Consider the following 26,889-nt stretch of genomic DNA (forward strand, 5'->3'; position numbering starts at 1 on the left):
TCTCGTGTCTTGAGTGTTTTCCTGAAGATGTCCGTCCCATTGACTCGTCGCAGTCTCCTCTCCTGCATGTCTGCTGTTAGACAAGAGAAGATCCTACTGATTATACACAGCGCCTGTCTAAACTGTGTGATGGGGACAGGTCATATTTCTAATAAAGACTGTTTTTGGCCCACCAGAAGGGGCTCATTGTAGAGGAACCTGAGTGTAAACGGCCCCTTGCTTCCAAATAAACTGAAGAAACTGCATCGTAGTTCTGCTAAGTGGTAAAAGTACTGACATCTCTTCCTCTATTAGGCCGGCTTGAGCACAGACCGATAATCTGGATTAGACATGGGGACGGGGTCTCCAGACCAAAGCACAGCAGCCTCATATGCCAGTGAGTTTAATTCAGATCAGGAGGCCTGCGGCCAAAACCACACATCAGTCCGTACTGAGTTGGGCCGTGCATGTTGAATGTATGAGTCCAGCATTACAGATGTCAAACCATAAGGGTATGTGCACACGATGCGGAAAACGCTGGGGGTCCGCAGCAGTTTCCCATGAGTTTACATTACAATGTAAACCTATGGGAAACCAAAAACGCTGTGCACAAGCTGTGGAAAAAAACGTGCGGAAACGCAGCGGTTTACATTCCGCGGCATGTCACTTCTATCTGCGGATTCCGCAGCGGTTTTACAGTTGCTCCTATAGAAAATCGCAGTTGTATAACCGCAGTGAAATCCGCTGTAAATCCGTGATAAATCTGCAGCAAAAACGCAGTGTTTTTGCCCTGCAGATTTATCAAATCTGCTGAGGAAAAATCCGCAGTGGACCATTATACGTGTGCACATAGCCTAAGACTAGGATATGCAGTTTTTCAGGACATCTCAAGACGGCACACCAGGATGTAGTCCTTATCATATAGGGACAGGGAAACTCCAGTCCCAAGCAGGTCTGACGCAGAGTGGACACATCAGCGAAAGGATTACCTGCCGAGCTCGGAGGGGATCCATCCTTTCCCTTCCTTCTCTGAAGAGGCTCATGGCTGATACCTCACTGGTTAGGGGGTCCCTGACCCTGGTCCGCAGAGTGGGAAGTGGCTTATTTGCCGCTTCTCTCTGTGGAGGGCTCTCAGCCTCATGCTGCAGCTTCCCCAGGGTGGAACATACTGCCGGATTACAGGGGAGGCAGGACGCTCCTACATGTGCAGAGACAGAACAATTCCTGGGCAGTCTTTATGATGTTGGTTGGCCCGAAGATTTTCTTGAGTAAGCTCAGGAACTCTTAGCCTTAAATATCTTATTTAAGTTCAGGACAGAGGAACCCATATAGGGTCGGATTCTTCATCCAGGAAGCAAACCAGAAGATGTGCGACATGCTTAATTACCAGAGGCACATAATCGGTTATATGCGGAGTGCATCATGAAAATCTTAAAGCAGGAAAATGCCTTATTTATGGCCTACATGAGATCTATGACTGGAGAGGAGATGCAAAGCAGTCTCCAGCATAATTCCCCCCCTCAAGCGCTGCAGGGCATATCCCGCGCTAAAAGAGCTAGATGGGAAATGGAGGGGTCATCAGAAGAGGAAGAGTTTTCCTATTACTCTGACAAGGGTCAGGAGGATGCACCCAAGATCCTCTCAGAAGAAAGGAAGTATTTCCAGTTCACCACCTGACCGCACTATTGGAGGATGTCCTTCTAACCCTCAGTGGGACAGGAACAACAAGCGGTTAAAAGTTCCCTCCCCACTCCACCCACCAGTGTTTTTCCTGTCCCACTGTGGATAGGAACAGCAAGCTTATCCTCCAACTGCTGTGGAGATCGGGGGGCCCAGCCTTTCCCTTCCCCACCGCAAGACATCTGCTGATACCTGCCATGGGGGGGTCCCTCAGCCTCCCCATTGTAGCGCTGGTCCTGGGGTCAGGGTCAGGTCCATCTCCTCCATGTGGGGGGCGTGCATGGCAGCCGCTTCCAGCCTCCGAGTCCAGTGGCCGCATCACTTCCGGCCGCGACAAGCACACTCACCGGAGATACCAGCGGCAGCGCCGGCCTCAGGTGAGGCCTTGCAGCACGGTCAAGCCACGTGGGACACAGCAAGGAGGGTAGGATCAAACAGGTAAAGAAGCATATAAAAACGGGGTATGGGGATCCATGTGCGCCGGCCATCCTGATAAGGAGCACCCGACTAATGTGTCTTCATAATGGAGGAGACAGGCAGACCTGAGGGCCCAGAACAAAACACGGACACCAGAGTAGGCTAAACTATACTAGAATCTCTGTGTGTTTTAGGGTGAGCCTCCCACCCCTGCACCTGAAAAGAAAAAGTCTGGGAAGAATAAATGTCTTATTTGTGCAGCTAGATTACCAGAGAACTGGCGGAAGCCACTCTGCAAGTCGTGCACGTCTAAAATCATTGGTGAAGAACAGACTTCATTGTTAACCAATATGAGAGCAATGATACATCAGGAAGTTCAGGCATCCATCTCTAGCCTGAATTTTCCCTAGACCAGCCAGACAGAACCGCAAACATCGCGGAAAAGACCGAGAGAATCCAGTCCATCTTCTGATGAATAAGATACAGAGAAGACGGATCAAGAAGAAAGAGAAGAACCATTGGGAAGAGGAAAGAAATATCTCTTCTCGGCGGCAGATACGGATGAACTCCTACATACAGTATGTAACACCATGCAGTTACAGGACACTCCAGAGGAAATCTCGGGTCAGGATCAAATGTTTGGCGGTTTGCATGCGCAGGTCACGAAAGTCTTTCCGGTTAACAACCATATCCATTCCATGATATTGGAGGAATGGCAGGAAGTGGAGAAAAGGCTAGTGGTACCTAGAGACTTTAGACTCCCGTTTACCTTATAATCCAGAGGATATAAAAGTTTGGGATGAAGTTCCCAAGATAGATGTGCCATTGGCTAAAGTAGCAAAGAAGACTGCGATTCAGTTTGAGGACGCCTCCGCGTTGAAGGATCCAATGGATCGCAAAGCAGATGGACTGCTTAGGAGAACTTGGGAATCCTCGGCGGCGAGAATACGGGCCAATATAGCAGCAACCTCGGTAGCCCGGTCCATGCATCTATGGATGGACAATTTAGAGGAGCATCTCAAGGCTAAGACCTCCAGAGATGTTATCCTTAAATCCCTTCCATTACTAAAGCTCGCGACAGGTATCATGGCGGACGCTTCAACGGAATCGGTACGATTCGCCACCAGAAGAGAGTCTTTGTCCAATGCAGCCAGAAGATCTATCTGTCTTAAAACGTGGTCAGGGGATATTCAATAAAAGAATAAGCTTTGTGGGATCCCGTTCTCAGGGAGTAAAGTGTTTGGGCCTATTCTAGACGACATATTAGAAAAAGCCTCGGACAAAAAGAAAGGGTTCCCTGAGGAAAACACAAAAAAGTACCAGCCCTTTCGTAGATCCCGGCCTAGTCAGAAGACAGACTACAGGGGGAAAGGGAAGACTGGGAGATGGTCTTATCCCAAAGGTGGAAGAGGAAGAGATTCCATCTTCCCGGGTACAGGTTCAGGGAAACCGAATAAATGACATCAAAGTGGGAGGTCAGTTACAAAGATTTCTAGGGGGTTGGCAGAAAATATCCAAAAACCCGTGGTTACAAACTAGAGTTCACCAGCCTTCCTCCAGAAAGGTTCATAGTAACCAGATCCTATCCCCTCTTAAACTCCCCTATGTGGTCAGACATCCAGGAGTTGTTAGAAGTAGAGGCAATCGTCCCAGTACCCATCTCAGAGAAAGGCAAGGGCCATTATTCACATCTATTTTCAATTTAAAAAAACCCATCAGGGGACTCCCGGACGATTATAAGTCTAAAACCCCTGAACAGGTGGATCAGGTACAGGAGATTCAGGATGGAATCTATTAGGTCCACAATACCTCTCAAAGACATGGTGATGTGCACCTTGGATCTAAAAAGTGCATACTACCATGTCCCAATACATGCTTCCTACCAGAAATTCCTAAGATTCGCCCTGATGAACAGAGAGGTAATTTATCATTTTCAGTTCAAGTGCCTCCCCTTTGGCCTAGCTTCGGCACCCAGGATATTTACCAAACTAATGTCAGAGGTAGTGGCCTACTTAAGAAATCAAGGTATTTCCATAGTTCCATACTTGGACGACTTTCTGATAATGGCGAGATCAGAGAAGCTTCTCAAGATCGACTGCAACTTCACACTCTCCATTCTACAGGATCTGGGGTGTTCTCTTGTGTCTACAAGACTGGGGAGTTCCACCACTCCTCTTGGGCTATCTGCACAAAAGCTGTTCTACCCTGTATGCACACATGGATTTTTCCTCTCTGAACCCTGTTCACACAGGTTATATACAGATGATCAGGTTTTTAAATACATCAGATAGGGATTGCATACATTAGTTAGGACTGCTCTGATAAGGGTATACCGTGAAGATTGGTAGAGCAGCTTAGTATACATTTTTTGCAAAAAACGTATCAACCAAATACCCTGTTTTTTACATCTTTTACTAGCACTTGCGGATTACTGCAACATTTTTTCAAACTGAGTGTTTTTGGTTTCACTATTCTCTTTTGTGTCTTCAGGTTTCTTGGTGGTGTGTGAACATGATCATACAGACTTGTTCACTGTGCAAGTAGCCCATGTGTTCCTGTTTCCATCATTGTTCTCTTGTGTCTACAAGACTGGGGAGTTCCACCACTCCTCTTGGGCTATCTGCACAAAAGCTGTTCTACCCTGTATGCACACATGGATTTTTCCTCTCTGAACCCTGTTGTTGAATTGGGAAAAATCATGCCTAGTCCTAAATTCCAGAATTAAATTTTAGGGAGTCATATTAGATTCCAACACCAGAACGTCTTTTCTACCAGAAGAAGTTAATCAAGAACATACACCAGTTCAGAAAAAGCACTTCCTCCATAAGACAAGCAGTGAGGGTTCTAGGCTTAATGACGGCCTGTATTCCCTGTGTGAAGTGGAGCCAATTTCACTCACGAGGGTTACAGAAGGAGATTTTGAAATCTTGGAACAGGAGGCAAGATTCTCTGGAGAAGATGATTCTTTCTCCCTCAGGAAAGAAATCTCTAACCTGGTGGACCGTCCCAGAAAACCTGAAGGTGGGAGTTCCATGGGGCCTCTATCCCTGTGTCACTGTTACCACGGACGCCAGTCAGTTCGGATGGGGCGGGTATATAGGAAGGACATAATACCAGGGGAAGTGGAGTCCAGAGATGTCAACCAAGTCATCAAATTTCAGGGAACTATATGCAACTGGAAAGTACTCTACCAGGCCCAGTCACAAGTCAGAAACAGACACGTAAGGATACTGTCCGACAATGTGATGGCGGTGGCGTTTCTAAGGCACCAGGGAGGCCCGAGACATCCATCTCTACAGCACTGAGTGGATCAAATTTTCAGATGGGCAGAGAAATCCGTCAGATGCATCTCGGCAGTTCACCTGGAGGGTGCCAAAAATCAGGTGGCAGATTTTTTTGAGCAGAACGCCAGTAGATCCCAGAGAATGGAAATTGAATCCAGAAGTGTTCAGCAGTCTGTGCCAACAGTGGGGAACACCTCAAGTGGACCTTTTAGCCGCAACCTGGTCTAGCCGAAATACCTTCAACACTACAAGCTGGACATATCTGCCCAAAAGTTGGCGTATAGAAGGAAAGTCCATCAGGCAGTGGCCCAGTCCTAAGCCCCAATAATTTGGTATTTTTCCTGATGTGCCGTCATGAGGGACATCCTGGACAGTAGGAATTAGTCCTGTCGGTAATTGTATTTCCAGGAGTCCATCATGACAGCACCCTTACATTCCCTCCCCTGAATTCCTTGTACTTATGTGCAGGTAACATTTGTGTGAGAGAACTCGATAAAACTTAAGTTGCATCCATCCTGGTGCGGTGGGCTTTTAACCTCTCATGTGTTTCCTCTCCTTAAGAACTACCTCCTGGTGTGCGGTCATGATGGACTCCTGGAAATACAATTACCTACTAATTCCTACTTTTACAGTAACTGCAAAATGACTAAAGTCTAAAATTCATTCATATGATGCAGAAAGATAAAAAAAAAAAAAAGCAGCTTAACATAAACGTGCCAAAAACATGAAATTTCCAATTTTGTCTTTTCATGCAAAAACAATAACAATAGTAATCATCACTATTTTACCCATTTTTGAGGTCTCTGTTGCTGTCACTGCAGCTTTCAGGCCTTATTCCGGGCACACAGCTTCTGGGTATATTACAATATAACACCAGGGCCAGTTATTTTGCTCGCAATATAGACAAAAAAAGATACATCCGGTACATTTTAATGTAAAAATCACAATTTTTATTTTATTACAAATCCATTAAACGCATGGACAAAAGTTACATCGTATGACAGCAATGCTCGGCGTATATCATGTGGAGCAACTTTTGTCTGTGTTTTTAATGCATGGCTAATAAACTTATGATTGTAGGGGTTTTTTTTTTTCTTTTTTTTAGACTAAATGGATTTTCTGTTCTCCTTTTTGCCTATTGCAATGTATCAATGGTTATTTGTGCTGATGCGTTTAATTGCATAGACCCCTTTCGAGTGCTCAGCCATGTGTTCTGGTATCTACAATCTCTGATCTTTGTGTAAGTGATGGGCATACGAGCGAGTGTCAACCCAAAAATGTAACAAAAAAAAAAAAAGACTAAAAACACACGACTCTTAATTACTTCACTAATTGTTTTAATAAACTCTTATTTCCCCCTCCCTCCGCACCAAAACATGAAATTCATACATCACAGAAGAGGCGATAAAAAGGTCTGATATGTCTCGGAGTTGCAGTATGGCTGCCTTGGCATTTTCCTGAAGATGCCCATGTGTCGTAGTGCATGTGTCTTGGGAGCAGATACCAATAAGTGACAGATGAATGGTTTACGAACCAACAAAAAAAAAACAAACAAACTTATGGATCAATCGAAAAGTGCAAATACAGTATTACCCATAACCTGATCTTATTTGACCATCACAGGTAACCACTAGTTTCCTACCCCCAATTTAAAGAAAAAAATATATATATCTATCTCCTTCCTTCCTAGAACATTTGGCTGCTGGGAACGCCTGGAAAATAGAAACCAAGACAGCAGAACTGTAACTTTTAACAGTGAAACGAAATACTTTAATACGGTAAAAGCCTGAAATTGGCAACAAACACATGCTCGATTTACTCGAAATAATTCCCTTAAAACGTGTGACAGGAGGAGAAACAAAAAAATAAATCAACACTGTTGTCTAATAAATAATCGCTAAAATATTCATGTATGAAATGTAAACTCTGAAGTTTCGGAAACTTTTCCTACAATATTTCAAAATACATTTATATTACAGTGGTCTGTAGGAACAACCCATCGACTTAGGGGGTCACCCCTGGCTCTTACCTCGGGAGCCACGGGGAACCCAAGTCCTGAATTTTTCATGTCGTAGTCTACAGCCTGTGGCCTTTTCAGATGTTGTGAAACTACAACTTCCAATATGGTTTCCGCCAGCGGCAGAACACGGTTGTAGTTTAACGACGGGCCACGGGACGCAGAGCACCGGCCTCGTGCAATGGGCGGTGGCCGTTCTGGACACATTCGCCACACTACAATATTGGGGCTAAAACACGGGCTTGTCATAGTGACATACGTACCATATTAAAACACACGTACCATAGTGATCGTCAATAAATTACAGACTATACGGCAGTATTCAGTAGTTTCATCCGTAGGCACTGCCAGGATCAAGTAGTCACTGTGACCAAGAGTCCTCGACAATGGCACCACAACAGGGATAACAAAAAAATAAAATCTAATCCTTCTTTTACATAAAGGAATGGCAGAAGATTAGAAAAACTGTTTTTTTTTTATTTTTTTTTTTAGAAACAGCGCCACTTTTATCTATGAGCTATGTCAGGTATTGCAGCTCGGCCGTAAAGAAGCTGCAATATCAGATGTCGTCCATGGGCAAAGCGAGGCGCTGTTATTGCGAGACGGGTAAAAAAAAAAGAAGCCTTTTCTTTCAATTTCTTTATCCTTTTAACACCTTCACAACTGGAAACGTTTCCTGATATTTGTTGCTGACAAGGAGTGCTGGCAGCCATCTTTGTGGACTATCATAGAGTCCAAGGACCAGGTCAGCCACTTCATCGATGGCCGGCTGCAATTTTTGACTTTTCAAATAGGCCATTTCATCATTAAAAAAGAGAAGAAAATATCACAAAGATATTGTTAAAATAGCAATTGTCGCTTTTCTGGAGTGCTCAAAATGGCCACCTCTTTAGTGCGAAGGAGGTCAGCTTCAAGAAAAATAGATAATATCCATACAAAAAAAAAACAACGATCAATACAGGGTATTCGGCAGTGGATAAAAGGTAGGGATGGGGCATAGTCAACACTATGCGGGCGAATATTTAGCAGTTCGTAATGGATTCGATTGGGAGCCGTGGATTAATAATTACATGTATGGTCCATACTATTATGTGTCGCAAATGGTTTAAAGAACAACGCTACTTTAACAGAGTAAAATTCTAGGCAGGTGAAAAAGAGGATCTAAAGGGGAAGTTCAGGATTGGAAAACATGGCTGCTTCCTTCCAAACGTTGTACCACATCTATGGATTGTGTGTCATATCGCAGCCTGAATAGATTTACTTCTACGCGTGGCCCAAAATCGCCATTATACGCTGCTACATCACAGCATAGTGCAAGTGAAGGGGGGTCACTTTTGGGATCCGCAAGGTCCCACGAAAAACTACAAAAAAGTCATTTGGATTTTTTCTGACTTATTTGTCGCAGTAAGTTGAGACTCCATTTTGAAGCAATCTTTGGCCTTAGGACCTGTGTCCCTGTCAAAGTTGCCACGTAGCTCCAGTCAGCCATATTTCACAGACCCTAATGCCCGGACTGTCCGTGGGTGGCTCGACTCGAACCTCGCCTTATATAAGCCTATCAGGAGATGTGTTCGGATCCTGAGACCCACGGACATTTCGAAGCGTCTAATACGCCAATCTGAACTCAGCCTAAGGGGCAGACAGACGGCCGCATTTCTTGGGCGAGGATCGTACCGCAGTGCACGGACTGGCCCGGCCCCTCTCCTGACCTGAGCGTGACAGCGTGATATATTTCTATGCAGCCATCACGCTCAGGAGAGGGGCTGGTCATTCCAAGGATTGCAATGCGACCCTCGCACGAGAAATATGGCCGTCTGTCTGCTCCATTAAGCTGAGCTGCAATACCAGACACAACCATGACATGGTTAAAACAAAAAAAAAAAACAGCAGCCATGTTTTTATAACTAACCCTAGACAACCCCATGGCTGTAGTCGGAGCAATGAACTGCAATGTGTCATTTTCAGAATCGGTGAGGGTCCCAGACATTAGACCCCCAGGAAATAGTCTCTTAAGCTAGGGTGAAGAGATAAAGCTACCACGTACAGGAGGAATAAAATGATCGTACCGTTTACACAGGTTTTTCACGATGTTAGTAGCAGAATACAAGAGGAAAAAAATATATATACTGACTGTCCGTATAAATAAAGCAATTCAATTCACATGAAACACTGGCATTATCTGCTGTATACCTATATGTAATAAGCTCCATCATACGTCTTTCAGGAGGCTGTAGATTGTGTCTAGCATCCAGCTGAAAAGGACTTCCGCAAAGAGCTTTGCAAACTGTCAGCCTAATTTGTATCACTAGGAGTGGTTTTCACAGTTCTGTGACTGACAGCAGCGCTGCTTCTCCCAAGTCCTTTTCAGCTGAATGACAGCCACAGCATACATTACACCTAGGAGATGCTGCGAAGCTGAAATGCCTTATCGGGCCCTAAAGTCATATACAAACAGTCAGCACCACAACCGGGATGCTAAAAGACCAATAGGACCAACGTTATGTACCATAATCGCAACCAAATCAGACGCCGAGTGGAGTGCAAAACAAATTAAAGGTGACATCTGATTGGCTACTTCTGAAAAAAGGACATTTTACCATTGCCACCCCCAGACCTTGGACTGAAGCAAATGACATGGTCTCCCTGTAATGCGTCCTATGTAATGATCTGCGCGCCTGGAGAAAAAAATAAGGTGAGGCTGCCCTGTATCCGATAGGATGTATTTTAGGGTGCACAACACCTGCATTAGTAGAGAACCCCTTTAAATCATGTGCTACACTGACCCAACAATAAGAGATATTGGCTGTGCCCCATCACTGGGTTATGTGTAATGAATGCAGTTATAAAATTAGTGATAGGTGGCGCTGTTACCCATGGAAGTGTAAACAGTTAATTTCTTACATCCTAAAAAAAAAAAATTGGGGGAAAAACAGTAACTGAGCGGAAGTACTGCGGGTAATTTTTGATGGGTCGGCTCCGGTTCTTGGTCTCTGGTGCAATTTGGTCAAATATCCTCTATTGAAAATGTCAAATTCGAGCTTTCTAGCCTCAGTAGAACTACTATTCCAAGCGTCACTCCGTAGCTGCTGGTAGGGACTTGCTGGAACTTGTAGTTCTGCGTCTCTCGGAAAATAACCTTACTCCAGGGAATGTAACCGTTCCTTCTGAGCGAGCGATGCAGCGGAGGGTTCGTCACAGCACGGGTCGTCCTAAAATCTAAAAGTCGCACAAGTAAAACACAGACATTTTCTTAGAAAATGGTTGTTCCAATTAAAAATCTATCATGGTAAAACGGAGATGTTAGATCCGGGTTTGGCGACGAAGTAGCATCGAGAAAGGCTGGCGGGAGACGCCGAGGAGGAGGAGGACGCAGGATGGGGCCCGTCTCCTTAGGTTTCATCGAATAACTGCAAGTCCAGACGGACGACTATCTCCCCCGTGGGGACTTCGTGTAACAGCAGACATTTGGTGACCGGCCCTTTGGAGCCTTGGTCTTTCTTTATATCTGAAACTCGGATTTCTGTTCTACCCAGAAAATCTAAAAAACGGCAAAGAAACCAGAATAAATGTTATTTACCATTCACAATAATTCCCGCTGATACTTTCATCATTTCGAGAAGTAAGTTCACACCGGGCATTTTTACTGCGTTTTTTTTCTGCAGCAAAACCTGAGTGCTTGGCAGGAAAGACGCTGCAGCAAAAACGCAGGTTTTGCTCAGTGTTTGGTGCATTTTTTTCATGCGTTTTTTTCCATTCAATGCGTGAAAATGCTGAAAGAAGTGACATGCTCTATGTCCAAAAAAAAACATGCAAAGCACAAAATATCAATGACAAAAAAAACAATGTGTGCAAGAGATTTCTGAAATATCGTAGGCTTTGCTGGTACTGTGAAAAGCAGATGAAAATTAGCATTAAAAAAATGCATTAAAAAAAAACGCAGCAAATATGAGGTTCCATAGCAGAGTACTGACCGTCTGGAGAAAACTGGTCTCTCTCAAACACGGTGATGCAGAGGACGTCCTGCTCCAGGTCCTTGATGAAGAACTGGCAGTTGGAGTTCCACTTGGGGTTCAGGGTGTCCTGTATGGTCTTGGTGATGTGACACTGGGAGCCCATGGTGATCTCACAGTACGGATTACTCTTTCCTGTGTAGGGTATGAAATAGAAGGTTAGTCACGGTAAATGTTTTCTGCCCCGGATTTTGCACCAAAGGGATATTGCTGCGGAGTTGCCACAGACTTTGCCCTTAGTGTTGCACAGTGCAGAAAGCCACAGTATAGAATCCCCCAAATTCTGCAACAAAATGGGCATGAAAGTCAGCAGCAGGTCATAGAAATCCATGCTGACTCTCTCCGTTTCATGTGGTCGAGGATTTGGAAACACCATTCATATGTACTGTACTGTAAACCCATGGACAAAAGGGCCCTAGATAGATTGGCAAATATAGGTATATAAAATTAGGAAATGATAATAATGAATGAACAGTATCAGGTTGGGCACGTCACCAAGAAGGGAAATGGTAACACACAATTGTCAATGCATTCATACGTTTCTAGGTAGAATAACAGAGGGTAAATGTAAAACACCAAAATGACAGATAACACCTCTATATACAGTAGATAACACAGGATCCACCATTCACAATAGGTGATGCCACAGCTCACCTCCTCCTCCTGTACAATGACTGATAACACCTCTATATACAGTAGATAACACAGTATGCGCCATTCACAATAGGTGATGTCACAGCTCACCTCCTCCTCCTGTACAATGACTGATAACATCTCTATATACAGTAGATAACACAGGATGCGCCATTCACAATAGGTGATGTCACAGCTCACCTCCTCCTCCTGTACAATGACTGATAACACCTCTATATACAGGAGATAACACAGGATCCACCATACACAATAGCTGATGTCACAGCTCACCTCCTCCTCCTGTACAATGACTGATAACATCTCTATATACAGTAGATAACACAGGATGCGCCATTCACAATAGGTGATGTCACAGCTCACCTTCTCCTCCTGTACAATGACTGATAACACCTCTATATACAGGAGATAACACAGGATCCACCATTCACAATAGGTGATGTCACAGCTCACCTCCTCCTCCTGTACAATGACTGATAACACCTCTATATACAGTAGATAACACAGGATCCACCATTCACAATAGGTGATGTCACAGCTCACCTCCTCCTCCTGTACAATGACTGATAACACCTCTATATACAGTAGATAACACAGGATCCACCATTCACAATAGGTGATGTCACAGCTCACCTCCTCCTCCTGTACAATGACTGATAACACCTCTATATACAGTAGATAACACAGGATCCACCATTCACAATAGGTGATGTCACAGCTCACCTCCTCCTCCTGTACAATGACGGATAACACCTCTATATACAGTAGATAACACAGGATCCACCATTCACAATAGGTGATGTCACAGCTCACCTCCTCCTCCTGTACAATGACTGATAACACCTCTATATACAGTAGATAACACAGGATCCACCATTCACAATAGGTGATGTCACAGCTCACCTCCTCTTGTACAATGACTGATAACACCTCTATATACAGTAGATAACACAGGATCCACCATTCACAATAGGTGATGTCACAGCTCACCTCCTCCTCCTGTACAATGACGGATAACACCTCTATATACAGTAGATAACACAGGATCCACCATTCACAATAGGTGATGTCACAGCTCACCTCCTCCTCCTGTACAATGACTGATAACACCTCTATATACAGTAGATAACACAGGATACACCATTCACAGTATGAAAATTGCATGTTATTTTTCTTTTTAAAGAGATATGTTAAATAAAAAAAAAAAATCTAAAAAAAACTAATAAAATAAATAAAGTGAATATGAAAACCTCATTTAACTAGTAGGTCATTTTCTGAAGACACTCTCCCTTTAAAATATATATAATGCAGTTTATACTGGACCTTTTCCCACAAAATTATATACCAATCTGCTCTATAACACGGCGCCTGAGGACAGGACTGCGTAGAGAAGCATCAGGTTCTCTTCATGTGAGAAGGTGGCCTTGCCGACTATTCATTGGGTCTCGATAACATGCTTCATATTTGTAGGCGATGATCAGAGTCTCAGGTAACGTATCATTTGCCGTCCAGTGATGCCCACCCGGCTTTGCACCTTTTACCCTCTCGTAATCCCCCTGCTCGGCCGGAGAACGTTTCGTACTCACCGTGTGACCGGCAGGGTTTCAGTTCGATGCCTTCCACAATATTCACCATCAGCCGGCCGATTCCTGTAGCTCTTTGTGAACGCACTGGAAATCAATAATAATAAATGTATGTATGTATGTATGTATGTATGTGTGTGTCTGGCGCCATCTAGTGTTAAAATATTCTGAAAAAATCCTAGTGGGGGAAACGGGCAGTCAAAATTTACTGTGCTCAGATTCACAGATATATAAGGAACCATCCAGATCACTTATGTCGCCGGCATCTGGCGTCACTCACCGTCACGGTGTCAGATTTAAAGGGACCATCTGTATTTAGTAATATCGGCATGCAGTACAATGTGGCAGTGTTACCTAGGTATGCCTTCTCCCTCTTCTTCTTCTCCGTCTCTATGTACAGCTCCGACGCAGCTTTAATTTTCTGCACCCACGCCGTCCTGGGAAAAAAAAACAGGAGCCTCAGCCATATACAGTGCGATAAACTCTTACAGCAACCACACCGCAGCCCCTCCATGACTGTGGGGGAATTGGGTCTTGACTTGAGCGAACGTGATAAGGTGTTATCTGAGCATGCTCGAGTGCTAACTGATTGTCTTCAGTGTGTTCGATTCCCCGTGGCCGCATGTCTCGCGGTTGTTACGCAATCCCGCATGTGTTGTGGCTGTTGAACAGCCGCGGAGACCCGATCCACAAACAGATGAGAACATGTCACAAACTAAGTTTAGCGGAACTGACACAGACATACGACAAAAAAAAGTGGATCCATCCATTAGAAATCAAGATCATACGGATTAGAAAAGCGGAAATCAACATGATAAAGAGGCTGTATAGGACTCCAATTCACTTCAATGGGAGCTGAGCTGCAGTACCAAGAATGGCCACTATGCGGTGTACGCAGCCAGGGTGTTCCAGCTCTGTACACGGTGCACACCGGCTGTAGTGGGAGATGCAACATGCTGTATGGTGGGAATCAGGCCCAGAATTCTTACCTCTCGTTGATACTCTCAGCACGGAGCGTGTAAACGCGATCGATGTGAGAGATGTGGAAGATTGGCTCATCCCCTGAGGGGTCCGTGGGCAACTTCACCAGAACTTCATTCAGGAATATCGGCTGCAGGAAGAAGATTTATATCAGAATCAACTAACAGGTTCAATTTTTGGAGAATTTCTCTGTATAAAAATGTGATTAAAGGGAATTTGTCACAAAGCTTTTGCTATGGAATCTGAGAGCAGCATGATGTAGGGGCAGAGACCCGGATTCCAGCGACGTCTCACTTACTAGGTGCAGTTTTGATAAAAATCAGTTTTCTCTGCTGTAAATGTAGCAGTGCTATGAATGCTGAGCCCTGTATAACCCCGCCTACACTACTGATTGGCAGCTTCCTGTGCATAAGCAGAAATCAGCCAATCAGTGGTGAGGGCGGGGTTACACAGATTAGCAGGACTACTGTCATGATCCCAATGGCAGGGGATCACAAAAGGACAAGCACAAAAACAAAACAAGCTCTAGGGTGATGGAACCTGAGCTGACCGCGATCCTGAACCTAAACACACAACTAGCAGTAGCCGGGGAACGTGCCTACGATGATTCCTAGACGTCTCGCGCCAGCCGAAGCATTAACTTCCCCTATTAGAAGAAACACAGACCTCACTTGCCTCCAGAGAAACACCCCACAGAAATAGCAGCCCCCCACATGTAATAACGGTGAAATGAGAGGAAAGCACATACGTAGTTATGAAAATAGAATCAGCAAAAATGAGGCCCGCTAAAGCTAGATAGTAGAGGATACAAAAGTGAACTGCGCGGTCAGCGAAAAACCCTTCAAAAAACCATCCTGAAATTACTTGAACTCATGTGCCAACTCATGGAACATGAGGAGTAATTTCAGCCCACTAGAGCAACCAGCAGCAAGGAATCACATATCTGCAAGCTGGACAAAGACAAAAATTAAGCAAAACGTGGAACAGGAAAATCAAAACTTAGCTTGTCCTGAAGATAACAGACGCAGGGAGCAGAGGTAAAAAGGCACGCTGATTACATTGATAGCCGGCGAGGAAATGACAAAAAAGCCAGGTTAAATAGGAAACTCCCATAACCTGATGGAACAGGTGGACACCAGAGACCGCAGAGAACACAAGTCACCCAGTACCATCAGTAACCACCAGAGGGAGCCCAAAAACAGAACTGACAACAGTACTACCCCCTTGAGGAGGGGTCACCGAACCCTCACGAGAACCACCAGGGCGACCAGGATGAGCCCTATGAAAAGCACGGACCAAATCGGCAGCATGAACATCAGAGGCAATCACCCAAGAATTATCCTCCTGACCATAACCCTTCCACTTGACCAAATACTGGAGTTTCCGTCTGGAAACACGAGAATCCAAGATCTTCTCCACAACATACTCCAATTCACCCTCCACCAGCACCGGAGCAGGAGGCTCAAGCGAAGGAACAACAGGTACCTCATACTTCTGCAACAACGACCGATGGAACACATTATGAATAGCAAACGATGCCGGGAGATCCAAACGAAACGACACAGGGTTAAGAATTTCCAAGATCCTATAGGGACCGATGAACCGAGGCTTGAACTTGGGAGAAGAGACCTTCATAGGAACAAAACGAGAAGACAACCACACCAAGTCCCCAACAAGAAGTCGAGGACCCACGCGGCGACGGCGATTAGCAAACTGCTGAGCCCTCTCCTGGGACAACTTCAAATTGTCCACCACATGACTCCAAATCCGATGCAACCTATCCACCACCATGTCCACTCCAGGACAATCAGAAGGCTCCACCTGACCAGAGGAAAAACGAGGATGAAACCCCGAATTACAAAAGAAAGGAGAAACCAAGGTAGCAGAACTAGCCCGATTATTAAGGGCAAACTCGGCAAGCGGCAAAAAGGAAACCCAGTCATCTTGATCAGCAGAAACAAAACACCTTAAATAAGTTTCTAAAGTCTGATTAGTTCGTTCCGTCTGGCCATTCGTCTGGGGATGGAATGCAGACGAAAAGGACAAATCAATGCCCATCTTAGCACAGAACGTCCGCCAAAATCTAGACACAAACTGGGATCCCCTGTCAGAAACGATGTTCTCCGGAATGCCATGCAAACGAACCACGTTTTGAAAAAACAGAGGGACCAACTCAGAGGAGGAAGGCAACTTAGGCAAGGGTACCAGATGAACCATCTTAGAAAAGCGGTCACACACAACCCAGATGACGGACATTTTTTGAGAGACAGGGAGATCCGAAATAAAGTCCATGGAAATGTGCGTCCAAGGCCTCTTCGGGATAGGCAAAGGTAATAACAATCCACTGGCCCGAGAATAGCAAGGCTAAAGGTACCGTCACACATAGCGACGCTGCAGCGATACCGACAACGATCCGGATCGCTGCAGCGTCGCTGTTTGGTCGCTGGAGAGCTGTCACACAGACAGCTCTCCAGCGACCAACGATCCCGAGGTCCCCGGTAACCAGGGTAAACATCGGGTAACTAAGCGCAGGGCCGCGCTTAGTAACCCGATGTTTACCCTGGTTACCATCCTAAAAAGTAAAAAAACAAACGCTACATACTTACCTACCGCTGTCTGTCGCCGGCGCTCTGCTTCTCTGGTCTGGCTGTGAGCGCCGGGCAGCCAGAAAGCAGAGCGGTGACGTCACCGCTCTGCATTCCGGCTGGCCGACGCTCACAGCCAGAGCAGGAGGAGTGCAGAGCACAGCGCTGGAGGACAGACGGCTGTAGGTAAGTATGTAGTGTTTGTTTTTTTACTTTTAGGATGGTAACCAGGGTAAACATCGGGTTACTAAGCGCGGCCCTGCACTTAGTTACCCGATGTTTACCCTGGTTACCAGCGAAGACATCGCTGGATCGGTGTCACACACGCCGATTCAGCGATGTCTACGGGGAGTCCAGCGACGAAATAAAGTTCTGGACTTTCTTCCCCGACCAGCGATCTCCCAGCAGGGGCCTGATCGCTGCTGCCTGTCACACTGGACGATATCGCTAGCGAGGACGCTGCAACGTCACGGATCGCTAGCGATATCGTCTAGTGTGACAGTACCTTTAGCCCGAGCGCAAACTCCACAAGACTGCACGAAAGAACGCACATCCCTCGACAAGGAAGGCCACCAAAAAGACCTGGCCACCAAGTCTCTAGTACCAAATATTCCAGGATGACCTGCCAACACAGAAGAATGGACCTCGGAGATGACTCTACTGGTCCAATTATCCGGAACAAACAGTCTTTCCGGCGGACAACGATCAGGTTTATCCGCCTGAAACTCCTGCAAAGCACGTCGCAAGTCTGGGGAGACAGCCGACAAAATCACCCCATCCCTAAGGATACCAGTGGGCTCAGAATTTCCAGGGGAGTCAGGCACAAAACTCCTAGAAAGAGCATCCGCCTTCACATTCTTTGAACCTGGCAGGTATGAAACCACAAAATTGAAACGGGAGAAAAACAGTGACCAATGAGCCTGTCTAGGATTCAGACGCTTGGCAGACTCAAGGTACATCAGATTTTTGTGATCAGTCAAGACCACCACACGATGTCTAGCACCCTCAAGCCAATGACGCCACTCCTCAAATGCCCACTTCATGGCCAAAAGCTCCCGATTACCAACATCATAATTCCGTTCAGCGGGCGAAAATTTTCTAGAAAAGAACGCACATGGCTTCATCACTGAGCCATCGGAGCTTCTCTGTGACAAAACCGCCCCCGCTCCGATCTCGGAAGCATCAACCTCAACCTGAAAAGGAAGCGACGTATCTGGCTGACGCAACACAGGAGCAGAAGAAAACCGGCGCTTAAGTTCCTGATTGGTCTCCTGCGGCTGTGGAGGCCTATCAGTAACATCAGCACCCTTTTTAGTCAAATCCGTCAAAGGCTTAACAACACTAGAAAAATTAGTTATGAAGCGACGATAAAAATTAGCAAAGCCTAAGAACTTCTGTAGACTCTTAAGAGATGTAGGCTCCGTCCAGTCACAAATAGCCTGAACCTTGACGGGATCCATCTCAATAGTAGAAGGGGAAAAAATATACCCCAAAAAAGAAATCTTCTGGACTCCAAAGAGACATTTAGAACCCTTTACAAACAAAGAATTGGCCCGCAGGACCTGAAACACCTTCCTGACCTGCTGAACATGAGACTCCCAGTCATCAGAAAAAAACAAAACATCATCCAAATACACGATAATAAATGTATCCAGATATTCACGGAAAATATCGTGCATAAAAGACTGGAAGACAGAAGGAGCATTAGAAAGTCCAAAAGGCATCACCAAATACTCGAAATGGCCCTCAGGCGTATTAAATGCGGTTTTCCACTCATCACCCTGCCTTATCCGCACAAGATTATACGCACCCCGAAGATCAATCTTAGTGAACCATTTAGCCCCCTTAATGCGAGCGAACAAATCAGTCAACAATGGCAAAGGATACTGATATTTGACTGTAATCTTATTCAAAAGACGATAATCTATGCAAGGCCTCAAGGAACCATCTTTCTTGGCCACAAAAAAAAAACCTGCTCCCAAAGGGGACGAAGATGGACGGATATGTCCCTTTTCCAAGGACTCCTTAACATAATTCCGCATAGCAGTATGCTCTGGCACTGACAGATTGAACAAACGACCTTTAGGGAATTTACTGCCAGGAATCAAATCTATAGCACAATCGCAATCCCTGTGAGGAGGAAGCGAACTGAGCTTAGGCTCCTCAAAAACCTCCCGATAATCAGACAGAAATACCGGAACCTCAGAAGGAATAGATGAAGCGATAGAAATCGGAGATGCATCATCATGAACCCCCTGACATCCCCAGCTTAACACAGACATTGTTTTCCAGTCCAGGACTGGGTTATGAGTTTGTAACCATGGCAGACCAAGCACTAAGACATCATGTAAATTATACAGTACCAGGAAGCGAATCACCTCCTGATGAACGGGAGTCATACGCATGGTCACTTGTGTCCAGTACTGAGGTTTATTCATAGCCAAAGGTGTAGAGTCAATTCCTTTCAAAGGAATAGGAACTTCCAGAGGTTCCAGACTAAACCCACAGCGATTGGCAAATGACCAATCCATAAGACTCAGGGCAGCGCCTGAATCCACATAGGCATCGACGGAAATGGATGATAATGAACAAATCAGCGTCACAGACAGAATGAACTTAGACTGTAAAGTACCAATGGCAACAGACTTATCAACCTTTTTTGTGCGTTTAGAGCATGCTGATATAACATGAGCTGAATCACCACAATAAAAACACAATCCATTTTTCCGCCTATAATTTTGCCGTTCACTTCTGGACTGAATTCTATCACATTGCATTATCTCAGGTGCCTGTTCAGAAGACACCGCCAAATGGTGCACAGGTTTGCGCTCCCGTAAACGCCGATCAATCTGAATAGCCATAGTCATGGACTCATTCAGACCTGTAGGCGCCGGGAACCCCACCATAACATCTTTAATGGCCTCAGAAAGGCCATCTCTGAATTTTGCAGCCAGAGCGCACTCATTCCACTGAGTAAGCACCGACCATTTCCAAAATTTCTGACAATATATTTCTGCTTCATCTTGCCCCTGAGAGAGAGCCAATAAAGCTTTTTCAGCCTGAATCTCTAGGTTAGGTTCCTCATAGAGCAAACCCAATGCCAGAAAAAACGCATCCACATTGAGCAACGCAGGATCCCCTGGTGCCAATGCAAATGCCCAATTCTGAGGGTCACCCCGCAGGAAAGATATAACAATCTTGACCTGCTGAGCAGGGTCTCCAGAGGAGCGAGATTTCAAGGAAAGAAACAACTTGCAATTGTTCCTAAAATTCAGAAAACTAGATCTATCTCCAGAAAAAAACTCTGGGATAGGAATTCTAGGTTCAGACATAGGCGTATGTACAACAAAATCTTGTATATTTTGAACCTTAGCAGCAAGATTATTCAGGCTGGAAGCCAAACTCTGGACGTCCATGATAAACAGCTGAGGTCAGAGCCATTCAACGATTAAGAGGAGGAAAAAAACAGCCAAGCTGCAATTAAGGCTAGGCAGCAAACACTGAGGAGGGGGAAAAAAAAAAAAAAAAACTTCCTCAGACTACTTTTCCTCCTACTTCAGCCAAAACGATGACCAATTATTTTTTTTTTTTGGCCGGCTATACTGTCATGATCCCAATGGCAGGGGATCACAAAAGGACAAGCACAAAAACAAAACAAGCTCTAGGGTGATGGAACCTGAGCTGACCGCGATCCTGAACCTAAACACACAACTAGCAGTAGCCGGGGAACGTGCCTACGATGATTCCTAGACGTCTCGCGCCAGCCGAAGGATTAACTTCCCCTATTAGAAGAAACACAGACCTCACTTGCCTCCAGAGAAACACCCCACAGAAATAGCAGCCCCCCACATGTAATAACGGTGAAATGAGAGGAAAGCACATACGTAGTTATGAAAATAGAATCAGCAAAAATGAGGCCCGCTAAAGCTAGATAGCAGAGGATACAAAAGTGAACTGCGCGGTCAGCGAAAAACCCTTCAAAAAACCATCCTGAAATTACTTGAACTCATGTGCCAACTCATGGAACATGAGGAGTAATTTCAGCCCACTAGAGCAACCAGCAGCAAGGAATCACATATCTGCAAGCTGGACAAAGACAAAAATTAAGCAAAACGTGGAACAGGAAAATCAAAACTTGCTTGTCCTGAAGATAACAGACGCAGGGAGCAGAGGTAAAAAGACACGTTGATTACATTGATAGCCGGCGAGGAAATGACAACAAAGCCAGGTTAAATAGGAAACTCCCATAACCTGATGGAACAGGTGGACACCAGAGACCGCAGAGAACACAAGTCACCCAGTACCATCAGTAACCACCAGAGGGAGCCCAAAAACAGAACTCACAACAGACTACCTTGCATGTGACACCTAGTCCTGCGGTGATAATCTTCTGCTGATATAACACTGATTGTATTTAAACCTCAGCAAGCTGCTGAGCAAGTGAAACATCGCTGGAATTGTGCTCCCTGCCCCTACATTATGCTGCAAAAACCTGACAGATTCCCTTTAATAATACAACCTGAGATGGGAAACGACAGGATGCTTAGAGCCGAAATCAGGGAGTCTCATCATTGCTTATTAAAAATTCCAGCAGTATTAACACTTTTCTTCTGTTTACAGCTCGTTGCCTCGGAAACCGACCACCGTTGCTGACTAGATTGTAAACAGGGAACTGAACGGGATTAGGAGGTGACAGAGCGCTCCAGTCAGTGCAATCAGTGCTAACGAGCTCGATAGAAAGAAGCTTGTGAGCGCAGTGCATGATCTGCGGTCTAGCAGCGGTGGTCGGTAGTCTAAAAAGGTCTATCCGGAGCGCGTAAAAGACGCCGTTCTGCTGGTTCTTATTCCTCACTCACCGTCTTGTACATCTTGTACTGGAGGTTGGACTTGGGGCTGAACACTTTTTCAGTCCCAGAGGAGCCGAGCGGTTTTATGACCTGGGTCAGCAGCAGGAAGTCGTTGAACAGGAAACCGTATAACTCTTTGTTGCTCTTCGCCTTGTACAGTTTGCCGCTGTACAGGAACTTGCGCGGCCCCAAACAGTTGGTCACAGAATTGAACACTAGTTGCTGTACGGGAAAGAAAAAGGAAAGGAGTCAATGGTGAAAAATAACCAATATAATTCACAACAGATCAACATGGGGGTCACAACTATCTACCTGGGTAATTATGACCCCCATATTAAGGGAAGGAGATATTGGGCTCAGGGAACTCCAGGGAAAGAAACCATCTCCCCAGAATGCCAAATCTCCAGTAACACATCGGCCACCTACCTCGGACAGACCCTCGCACTGCACGTGCGCCTGGATCCACTCCAGACGGTCGGAGTTTTCCTTCTCTCGGACGCCCTCGTTGACCTGAGAGCACAGCTCCTCAGCCTTCTCCAGGGCGTGCTTTAAGTGACTGTTATCCGGGTGATTCTCAGGTGTATTTTCTATAATCTTATGTATTAAATGGTACAGAAGGAGTTAAGATATAAAAATACAACAACAACAAAAAAAAAAGAACCGGCAAATAAAATAAATGACATATCAATTAGTGAGCAGGGAAGCTAAAGAGATAATGATATCAGCCTCAAGTGCAGGAGCATGTGACTGTGCACAGAAAGCAGCGATATGGGAAGAAAGCCCCCGAGATATGTGGTCTCGTAATGTCTGGGACCCCAAGAAATAATGACAATAGGCTCCTTGGTCTTTTCTGTTCACCTGTAATTAGTCCTTAAAGTGGTTCTCCGCTGCTATTAAGTCCCACGCGGTATAATAATAATAAAACTATAATCACTAGATGGACGAGCCTCCTGGCGGAGGCATTACATGGACACTGCAGAGTCAGTGGCGGCAGCCTTCATGTTCCATCCAAACAGGAAGCGACATCCTTCGCGTTCCATCCAAACAGGAAGCGACATCCTTCGCGTTCCATCCAAACAGGAAGCGACATCCTTCGCGTTCCATCCAAACAGGAAGCGACATCCTTCGCGTTCCATCCAAACAGGAAGCGACATCCTTCGCGTTCCATCCAAACAGGAAGCGACATCCTTCGCGTTCCATCCAAACAGGAAGCGACATCCTTCGCGTTCCATCCAAACAGGAAGCGACATCCTTCGCGTTCCATCCAAACAGGAAGCGACATCCTTCGCGTTCCATCCAAACAGGAAGCGACATCCTTCGCGTTCCATCCAAACAGGAAGCTGTAGCCTTCGCGTTCCATCCAAACAGGAAGCTGTAGCCTTCGCGTTCCATCCAAACAGGAAGCTGTAGCCTTCGCGTTCCATCCAAACAGGAAGCTGTAGCCTTCGCGTTCCATCCAAACAGGAAGCTGTAGCCTTCGCGTTCCATCCAAACAGGAAGCTGTAGTCTTCGCGTTCCATCCAAACAGGAAGCTGTAGCCTTCACGTTCCATCCAAACAGGAAGCTGTAGCCTTCACGTTCCATCCAAACAGGAAGCTGTAGCCTTCACATTCCATCCAAACAGGAAGCTGTAGCCTTCACATTCCATCCAAACAGGAAGCTGTAGCCTTCACATTCCATCCAAACAGGAAGCTGTAGCCTTCACATTCCATCTAAACAGGAAGCTGTAGCCTTCGCGTTCAATCCAAATAGGAGGCGGCAGCCTTTGCGTTCGGTCCAAACAGGAGGCGGCAGCCTTCACATTCCATCCAAACAGGAAGCTGTAGCCTTCACGTTCAATCCAAACAGGAGGCGGCAGCCTTTGCGTTCGGTCCAAACAAGAAGCAGCAGCCTTCACATTCCATCCAAACAGGAAGATGTAGCCTTCGTGTTCCATCCAAACAGGAAGCGGCAGCCTTCGCGTTCCATCCAAATAGGAAGCGGCAGCCTTTCGCGTTCCATCCAAACAGGAAGCGGCAGCCTTCACATTCCGTCCAAACAGGAAGCTGCAGCCTTTACATTCGGTCTGAGCAGTTTCTTCCTGGTAGGATATGACGGTTGCAGCTGATCAGTGTCCACTGACTAGCTGCAGCAGTCACATGACACCAACCCCCACCAGATGTTGAGGCAGGAAACCGGTGAGGGCATAGTACTGACTGTGGCGGAGTGGCACAGGTCAGGGGAGATAGTTTAGGCTTTTTTTTCTTTACACCACTCTGGGCCCATTAACTTTACCTTTTATAGTGGTGGAGAACCCCTTTAAGGAATGTGGGCTATAAACATTTCAATTGTATGACTACAAACAATGACCTGCGATCATCCCATTCATCTGTAGCTTCAGTCGAGATTGTCTGAAACCTCGGCAGATCACATTTTGCCAGATGGTATTTATGGCTATTGGCCATCAGGAATGTATACGTCTACTAATGGACCACCAGCTCCATCACCTCAAAATACAAGCCTGAAGTGAATCGGGACGCCGTACTCCATATTACTTACGTTTTTGATGATAAGAGGATATCTCGTCACTCTTTGCATAGGTTTGAGAATGAAGCTGGACAGCGGCATCCCTTTACATCGAGGGTCCATAGCTAATCTCTGAGGAGACAGCAGAATGTCCGCTAAAGCTAAACATATAAAAGGCCCCCAGCACTGGACATGTGGGGTATACGGTAGTTATGGCAGGCAAGGATTTTCCTAATGAAGGTGGGGATTGGGTTCGGAGAGCACTAAGAGGTGTAGCACTTACTTTGACAAACTCCTTGAACTCAGGCACTTCGTCGGTTTTCTGCTGGATGAGGGCAGCACCGTTAAGTTGGCAGCTACAGAAGCGGATGTAGGGCTGCATGTGCGGTAACTGGGCTGTCAGGATGTCTCCGATCATCTTGACCGGCATCTTCTCACCAGACATCTTTTTCCGAACACGTAATGCCCTAAAAACAGAAGAGGAAAGGTTAATTTTTAAAGAAGAGGTCATTTCCAGAAAGAAACAGGAAGTCCGGTAAGCCCAGAATTATTTGTGCAGACCTCAATGGAGCTGTCCTCAGCCTTAGAAATGTTTTATTGTTGGGGGTCTGAGCACTGGGACCTCCACCAATCAAGAGAACAGGGTGTCCACAGTCTCAATGTGAATGGAGTTGAAGTGAGCATGTGCGACCACCGTGCCAAGCGCCTTCTACAGAAGTGGTGGTCGCACATGCTCACTACTGCTCCATCCACACAGGAGACTTTGGGCTTAGGAACAGCGGTGCTCTTATCGGATCATGCAATTATCATCTAGAAAATCCAACATCACAGGAATAAGAGCATGTGTAGGTTAACGCTCGGACTACGCCACGTGTATAGTCTGCCCCCTAGTGGCCACACTTACATGTAAAATAAATAAAGTGCAACTAGCCTCAAACAATTGAATCCCCGTGTCTGAAAACATGCGATTTCCTTGTACTTTTAGTTCCCCTTTCTACAACTTTTTTGATACAGAAAATGACTTAAAAAAATGAAAACCTCTTACTTCAGTAGCTTAATATTGCACATGATTAACTCCTTCCAGTTGACAAATATCATTGTCACTTCCTTCTCTGTTAGAAGCTCGGACTCCAGTAACGGCTTCTGGAAGGTCTGAAAAGCATAAAATCCTATTAATATGATAGAAGGTAAAATTGGGGAATATGGGACATCCCTGGAATCAGAACAGAAAGTTTTATGTCAGGCTAATTAATGGCAAATAGGTTTTGAAGCTCGTCAGATAAATACGTCTCTGCGAAACACCGTTTCCTAATGAACATGTGCCGGGATTGAGGGGAAAAGCTGAAAAGGCAAAAGTGCAGCGAGAAGTGGGAAAGCAGCAGCCTGGACCAGGGATGAGATAAGCATAGAAATTTGGACTTCATTATAGATACTACGTTAAGGTATATCTGCTGTGAAACCGCCTGAAAAAGCGCTGAGAAAACGCCTGAAAAAGCGATCAAAAGAATGAACATACTCATTTCTAAGGAAAAAAACACTTACTGTTCATATGTTCAATCTTTTAACAAAATATGAGGAGTGACCAGACCATTCTTTGGGCATTTTCAGCTTTGAAGAAGCTCCATACTTCACAATACAAGTCAACGTGAAGGCTCCAAAGAACCCAGAGTATTGGGAGTATTTTCAATTCAGAAACTGTCAACGGTTTCTTCATTGTGTATATGGTAGAAAAAATAAGAAAACACTCATAAAACCAAGGAAAAATGCTTAAAAAAAAAACGCTGCCAGTCAAAACGACAAACAAGCGCTCAGGAAAATAGACCCCAAAAAAGGGACGTAAAAAAAAGAGACAAGTCGGTGATTGAACTCTGCATTGCACTCTGGCACCACTCCAATCCATCCTACACTCTGCTGCCCGACTAATCCACCTGTCCCCCCGCTATTCCCCAGCCTTCTCCCCTGTGTCAAGCCCTTCACTGGCTTCCTATCGCCCAGAGACTCCAGTTCAAAACCCTCACACTGACATACAAAGCCATCCACAACCTGTCTCCTCCATACATCTGTGACATGGTCTCCCGGTACCTACCTACACGCGACCTCCGGTCCTCCCAAGACCTCCTTCTCTACTCCCCTCTCATCTCTTCTTCCCATAACCGCATCCAAGACTTCTCCCGTGCTTCCCCCATACTCTGGAACTCTCTACCCCAACACATCAGACTTGCGCCTACCATAGAAACCTTCAAAAAGAACCTGAAGACTCATCTCTTCCGACAAGCCTACAGCCTGCAGTGATCCTCAACCTACTGAACAGCCGCACAGCCAGCTCTTCCCTCTCCTAGTGTATCCTCAC

The 26,889-nt window shown here is 45.6% G+C and overlaps 1 protein-coding gene across 2 annotated transcripts in view; it reads right to left on the reverse strand.

The window, feature by feature from the left end:
- Positions 1-7,112: 7,112 nt before the first annotated feature.
- The window catches only part of ITSN1 (intersectin 1), a 150,760-nt gene continuing 130,983 nt past the window's right edge, over positions 7,113-26,889 (reverse strand). The window contains exons 30-39 of one of the 2 annotated variants that reach the window (XM_069760790.1): positions 25,585-25,691; positions 24,823-25,006; positions 24,573-24,671; positions 22,461-22,628; positions 22,044-22,256; positions 14,611-14,732; positions 13,976-14,058; positions 13,625-13,708; positions 11,349-11,522; positions 7,113-10,915 (exon numbers count right to left, since the gene is read on the reverse strand). In XM_069760790.1, coding sequence (XP_069616891.1) covers positions 10,767-10,915; positions 11,349-11,522; positions 13,625-13,708; positions 13,976-14,058; positions 14,611-14,732; positions 22,044-22,256; positions 22,461-22,628; positions 24,573-24,671; positions 24,823-25,006; positions 25,585-25,691 — 1,383 coding nt within the window. In that variant the 3' untranslated portion in view covers positions 7,113-10,766. The remainder of the gene's footprint in view (positions 10,916-11,348; positions 11,523-13,624; positions 13,709-13,975; positions 14,059-14,610; positions 14,733-22,043; positions 22,257-22,460; positions 22,629-24,572; positions 24,672-24,822; positions 25,007-25,584; positions 25,692-26,889) is intronic. The other variant, XM_069760789.1, reaches the window with a different exon arrangement.

The sequence above is a fragment of the Ranitomeya imitator genome, chromosome 3 (assembly GCF_032444005.1).
Source record: "Ranitomeya imitator isolate aRanImi1 chromosome 3, aRanImi1.pri, whole genome shotgun sequence".
Lineage (NCBI taxonomy): Eukaryota > Metazoa > Chordata > Amphibia > Anura > Dendrobatidae > Ranitomeya > Ranitomeya imitator.